Source organism: Patagioenas fasciata, chromosome 9, assembly GCF_037038585.1.
Source record: "Patagioenas fasciata isolate bPatFas1 chromosome 9, bPatFas1.hap1, whole genome shotgun sequence".
NCBI classification, from domain to species: Eukaryota; Metazoa; Chordata; class Aves; order Columbiformes; family Columbidae; genus Patagioenas; species Patagioenas fasciata.
The window spans coordinates 10,464,647-10,470,646 of NC_092528.1; the positions used below are offsets into that span (position 1 = coordinate 10,464,647).

The following is a 6,000-nucleotide window of genomic DNA, read 5'->3' on the forward strand; positions in this document are numbered from 1 at the left end:
ACACAGGACAAGTTATTAACCTTCCCATCCCAAACCCTCCTGTCCCAGTGCAACAGCCACACCAGCCCATCTCGGGATCACCCTCATGATCCCTTGCCAAGTAGGATGCTTATACAACCAGGTAACTGCCCCCCAGCTCTGCATTTGACTGACAAACAACCTCTGCCTGCAAGAAGATACCACGGCTGAGGACAGGATTTCACGATGAGCCCAGGCAGCCAGGTGTACAGACATGCCACAAGTATGTTTGCGTTTACACGCAAGCAAACACACACCCACGCGGTGTTTAAGCAAGGGACGTAATGTCCTGGCTTTTATGGCTGGGGTACATCCCCACCCATGGCTGGAAGGGAGAGAGGGCTCTGCCGCCGTGGGGCTGCACTGGCTGCTGGGAAACCCCAATGGTGGGTCGGGCAGCTCGCGGTGCTTCTGAACCACTGCGGCTGCTTCTTCTCCATATCAATAAGGTGACACATTCAACACCAACCCAAAGGGCTTCACCTGTGGGACTCAACAGGACACTGCCAAATCCTGCTCATTAGCAAAGCTACCATCAGAAAGCAAAAGCACAGTCATGAAAAAAAGCCTTCATGCTCCCACCTCCCAGACCAGGCAGAAGTGAGGAAGCATAAAAGTGCATTCTCATCCTGTGCCAAATCTCCTCCAAAGGCCCAGCTGCTTCTGCACCAGCATTTCAGAGGGGCAAACCAAAAAACACCCTTCCCTCCAAAGCCACCCACGAGTCCTTGCAGCACAGGGGAAAAAAACAAAGCAGTAAAAATCCCACAGAACTAACTCAGCTCTAGGTTTGTTTGCATCTGCAGTGGCCTGTAAGTTTAATATTGAAGTCTACACAGGAGCCAAAAACTAGAAGAGTTAGGTATTTCCTACATCCAGCTGTGTGCAATGGAGAATTAGGGTTTCCAGAGGTAAAGAGAGTTCCCATGTTTTCCCTAGAGGATTGCTGTGATGGAAACTACCTTCCTATGGGTGTCTGCTGTCAACAGTTTTTAATCGATCATCATTACCTTGTAATAACAATTCCTGGGAGCAGGAACTCCTAGCTCAAGTACTCTATTATTAAATGAAGAGGCTGCTTCAAAAAAGCAAAATGGCTGGGGCTCAAGTTAACAGGTAAAAACAGACATTGCTTTAAGGAGATAGAGGGGAAAAAGACGCATAGAAGGCAGGCATTTTCCCAGGTGTAACTCAACCGCTTCCCTGCTATTGTTTCCCTCCCTGGGAATCTGTGCAAATTGAGCGAGGAGCCATGCAAGCTGCTCAGAGCGCGCCCATTTTCCTTCCCTTCTTCCCGAACAAAAGAGCCCTCCAAAGCCTGGCGTCGGAGGCTGGACATCTGTCGCCATTTGGGGGGGCTGGCGTGGTCATTGAAAAGAAGCAGTGACCTGTCAGCTTTGATTGATGGCCACAAACCTCCGGGCTCGACCCCTCATGTGGGAAAAGAAGTCCCGCCAAGGAAAATCTCCTTTCACATGCTAATTCTGGGTTATAAATACAGCAGAGAGGAGCAGCGGAGCAGCAAAGAGCCTGTTGGGAAAGGGAGCGACCCACTGCCCGAGTGCCTGTGTCCCGTCCTCCTGGCAGCAGGGCAGCCTGGATTGCAATGACCGCCGCAGCCTCCGCCAGCAGCACCCACAAGCTGGCCAGCACCAAGGAGGAGAGGAAGGTAGGTCCCCTGTGCCCTGCTGTGACCGTAGCCCCACAGGGCACACAAATGGTGAATGCCAGGGCTACAGGCACTAAGAAATGGGGCAATTGTTTTTCTTATTATTATAAAGCTGCTTTCTCTGAATTTAACCCATGTTGGTGTTTTTTCTGTTTCCTCTTCCTGCCTCAGAAAGTTTTCTCTCTGTTTGCTTCATTTGGGTAAACTCTGCTTAAAATGAGCAGAAGCAGGAGAATTGAGACCTGATACCACCTCAGGGACAGGTCGTGACCGGAGCCAGAGATGAAGCACTTTCCATATGTATCTGGTCCCTGCCGAGCATCATGTCACCCCACACTGGCTTCACACAGGGGATGGGGCTCTCTGCCCTCGCTGAACTGCAGTAGGGAGAAGAAGAAAAAATACCAACTCAATTTTTTCCTCCTCCTTTCCTTTCCTCTGCCAGTTAAGGAAACCACTCATTGAGCGGAAGCGAAGGGAAAGGATTAATAACTGCTTGGACCAGCTGAAGGAGACTGTTGTGGGTGCGTTTCATCTGGATGTAAGTGCTCATTTTTACGCAGATTTTTGTCCTTTTGCTGGTGGGGGATTGGATTTCTCTTTTGAGAAACTGGGCATGGTACAAAACCCTTCATTGCCTCTACCTGCTGCACTCTTTCCTTATCAGCAGTCTAAACTAGAAAAAGCAGACATCCTTGAAATGACGGTGAAGCACCTCCAGAACATCCAGAGCAGCAAGATGATGGGTGAGTGCCAGGTCCCCACACCCTGCGAGCATGGGCAGCGCTGGGGCAGGAGGGTGTCAATAGGTTTAAATCACTGGTACCTGGCAAAAGCATCTTTCAAACCTGTTGAGGCCCGGGCTGCTGCTCAGCCTTGGCTTTCTCCACTAGATGGGGAGATGGAGCTGGGCACTGGTTAACCCACAGAAGGTGTTTTTCCTTCCAGAGCAGCTCTCTGCTTTTTGATCTAAGTTTTGCCCTTGGTGGTGGGCAGAAGGATGCAGGGGCTTGCACACTGCATCACCTTCACCCTGCAAATGATTCACCTGATGGTAAAGCCCAGTGGGCTTCAGCAAGGACCCCCCAGGAGCCTGTGCACACAGGAAACCTGGTGAATGCTTTTAATCAAGAACACACCCCGTAGCTTTTACTCACTCACCAACTCCCCTTGTCTGCTTTCCAAAATAGCCGACTCCAAAGTGGGGCTGGAAGCCCAGCAGCGGTACAGCACCGGGTACATCCAGTGCATGCACGAGGTGCACAACCTCCTCCTCACCTGTGAGTGGATGGACAAGACCCTCGGGGCGCGCCTGCTGAACCACCTGCTGAAATCCTTACCCAGGTCTGGCGAAGACACCTGCAAAGCAGCATTAAGGTCTTCGAGCCCATCTCAGCAGCCTCTCCTCATGCCAAAAAGCCCACTGAGCTCTAAGGGGAGCACTCGGGGCACAAACCCATCACAGGAACGCTTCTACCCTGCGGAGAACAAGCAGGCTTCAAAAAATTCCTTCCAGCTGCCATCACTGTCGGTTTTCAGCCAGGTCGATGCTGCACCTCCCAGACAGGTCCTGCAGCCGAATTTTTCCCATAACAACCCTAGAATGGGGTCATTAGATATGTGGAGGCCATGGTAAATTGCGTTATAAAATGTTTTTCCTAACCTTAGACACTCTTATGTATGTATCTTATAGATATGTTTCTTTAAAACACTTGTGGAGCAAGTCTGCTCCTGTAGGTGTACTAAAGACCAGGGTACTTCAAGCCGAAGTAAACCTATGTGTAGCCTGCATTGTAGAAGGCTGCTATTATTTTTTATTTATTTAATACATCTAAATTATTGTATAGAATTCTTTCATCCTCTTTAGTGTATATTAATTACATAGCTTTCTTGTCTTACATTCTTAAAATAATTGACTTCCTATTAATAAAAATACAAGCCAACAAGCAAGGACCCTCCCTGGCATGAAGCTTACCTTTCAAATCTCACATAAGCCACTGAGATGACCTCATTGCGTAATGGGGTAAATGGCCAATCTCTTCTGCTTTTTATTTTTATTATTAACCCTGTGCAGCTGTAGGAGATTCCGGTTCTGATTGCTGTAGAAATGCTGCAGCGATAAGGAAAAAAAAAAAAAAAAAGAGAGAGAGACAGAGAAAGGGAGAGACCTGGTTTGGACTTCTTAGGCTGTGTAGAAATGCTCTCTGTGTTGCTCACTCTGGCTGTGCTGTTCCCAGCTACCTGGACATCCTGACATTACTGTTCGATTAGTGAGCTAAGTGTATATATATGTTACATAGAGTTATACTTAGGGACCCGTTTTTTGTTTCCATAACTAAAAGTTCTAAATAAACTTTTGGAAGATAACCACTGATATTTCTCCTGGACTTGTCCTGTCTGCTCTGAATAAACAGTACTGGGGGATCTGCTTTTGTTTTATTCTTTCACGAAGGATTTTTCCTGAATGCATTTGAAAGAGGTTTTGCCCCTAATGCTTTGTAGTAAAAGCAGTCTGCACACACACAGAATCACCCGCATCACAGTAACACTTAAAAGTTATGAAAGAAATTAGGAGTTTGGTTTATCAGCTTGGATGAATGCTTTAGCTGTATAAAGGAATCACAGAGAGAATCTAAAGGGCAAAAGGTAAAATTCCGTGCAAATTGGACTGAGACAACTGGGACAAATCTGCAGAGCTTGTCGGCAACATTTGGTCGGAGTTTTATAATGTCAAAGGCAGTTAGAAGTTCCTCACAGTTGAAAGAAAAGAGCAAGGAGCTCTTAAACAAACACCACACATACTAATTAATGGATCCCCAGTTCAGAGGGGCCCATTATGCAGTGAGATCTATTTGATGATGTGCCAAAGGAGTGAAAACCATCACCTCTGGGTTTAGCATCTTTTCCTGAGAAGCTTTCCCTTTTATCCAGCCCCCCTGACAAGCCATTAGAAGGGGTGGCATAAGGGCAGCAGGAGAAACAGCTGGTCTACACATAGCTGTGCGAGGGCACAGCAGATTTCTTCAGCCGCCGGGCCAAAAGGCAGGTAAAGACACAGGATTGCACAGATCCTACTGAAACCTCAGTTTCCACCCTCTGCCTGAAAATTATGACTTCCCCCTTCACTGATGGGAACCTCCAGGGTGATCACCAATACAGAGAACATGTACAAATCATCCCACTGCAAAAATCCAGATTGCGGTGGGAGCTGGGGCCAGCCTGAACAAACAGCCGCAGCAAAGCACGCAGAATACTCGCGGGTAGGAAAATCATTCAGGCAAAGCAAACTGCAAAATCCTGGAAGAGAAAAGACATTAAAGACCTTCCCAGTTTATCATCACTCATATTGCTGAGTTTAGATAAAGCCACTGTGCCACATGTGCGCCCCTGGCTGCTCCCACCAGAGGAACCTCCACTGCCTAGTGCTGGGGTCTGCACATCACTGGGGAGGCAAGAGGAGCAGATGGGGCCTGAAGTTTTCATTTACTTCTAGACAGCGTCAGTAATGAATCTCACGGCACTTGTGGCCACTTCATTGTTGTGCTGGGAGAGGCTGTGATGAAAATATTTTACTGTGGTTTCACAGTATCAACTTAAAAACATACTTTCCCCCTAAAAGCTGTAAATCGCCAGTGACTATAATTATCATCTATGGTTACCGTGCTGAAAAGAGATCAGTGGGAAATGTGTATTTCTCACCATCTCTGCCTGTTTACTTTGTACATTTGAAAATAGTTTGTGGTTAGTGAGTTTTATTACTTCCTGTTTCTAATCATTAAGGTTTTTTTCTGTTGTGGGTGTGGAGAGAAGGGTCACATTGCAGCAGGCAAGGGAGTTTTAAAAATAGAAAAGCCAGACTGCAATACTTGGCCAACACCTCCAGGAACAGTTTTAGTACAAGACACTCATTTTTCATTGCCTTCATTTCAGACCAATGGTGACCTTTTCGATGATCTCCCTGTCACGTATCCAACTAGTGCTGCAGGAATCCATTGCAAGTCACTAGTTTTCAGTAAATAAAACATTTCTTCAGAAATGCAGAAGATTACTCATAGCACTTCATATACATGTATTTCAGCTATTACTTGTGTTTGGCATATGAACTCTGTATTTACTTCAAACCCACCTGGTGTTATCAAAACCAGGACTGTACAAGAGCAATAATACTTTGCTCTTCAATACAGGTACCTCTCCACTGACAAACCAAAAACGCATTGCCAGCTGCTACCATCTTCTCTCCAGGGAAAGGGCGGCACAGAAAAGCTCCCCAAGCTAATGCAGAGCAGCCAGCACTGTCCTCATAAGCGGGTGCT

General features: G+C 47.0%; 1 protein-coding gene across 3 annotated transcripts; it reads left to right on the forward strand.

The window, feature by feature from the left end:
* The first annotated feature begins 1,332 nt into the window (after nucleotides 1-1,332).
* Nucleotides 1,333-4,061, forward strand: LOC136105223 (transcription cofactor HES-6-like). Of its 3 annotated transcripts, none has more exons than XM_065844866.2 (4): nucleotides 1,338-1,687; nucleotides 2,133-2,228; nucleotides 2,358-2,433; nucleotides 2,878-4,061. In XM_065844866.2, the coding sequence occupies exons 1-4, from the start codon at nucleotides 1,625-1,627 to the stop codon at nucleotides 3,321-3,323; spliced, it is 681 nt and encodes a 226-aa protein (XP_065700938.1). In that variant the 5' UTR covers nucleotides 1,338-1,624; the 3' UTR covers nucleotides 3,324-4,061. The 3 variants fall into 3 exon arrangements, with proteins under 3 accessions (XP_071668528.1, XP_065700938.1, XP_065700937.1); XM_065844865.2 differs by having other exon boundaries at nucleotides 1,342-1,687; nucleotides 2,355-2,433; XM_071812427.1 differs by having other exon boundaries at nucleotides 1,333-1,687; nucleotides 2,133-2,433.
* The last annotated feature ends 1,939 nt before the right edge of the window (nucleotides 4,062-6,000 follow it).

Coding starts and splice junctions, on each gene's coding strand:
- LOC136105223 (XM_071812427.1), top strand. CDS start 1,625: ATGACCGCCGCAGCCTCCGCCAGCAGCACCCACAAGCTGGCCAGCACC. Junction 1,688..2,132: donor GCACCAAGGAGGAGAGGAAG/GTAGGTCCCCTG, acceptor TTCCTCTGCCAG/TTAAGGAAACCACTCATTGA. Junction 2,434..2,877: donor CCAGAGCAGCAAGATGATGG/GTGAGTGCCAGG, acceptor TTTCCAAAATAG/CCGACTCCAAAGTGGGGCTG.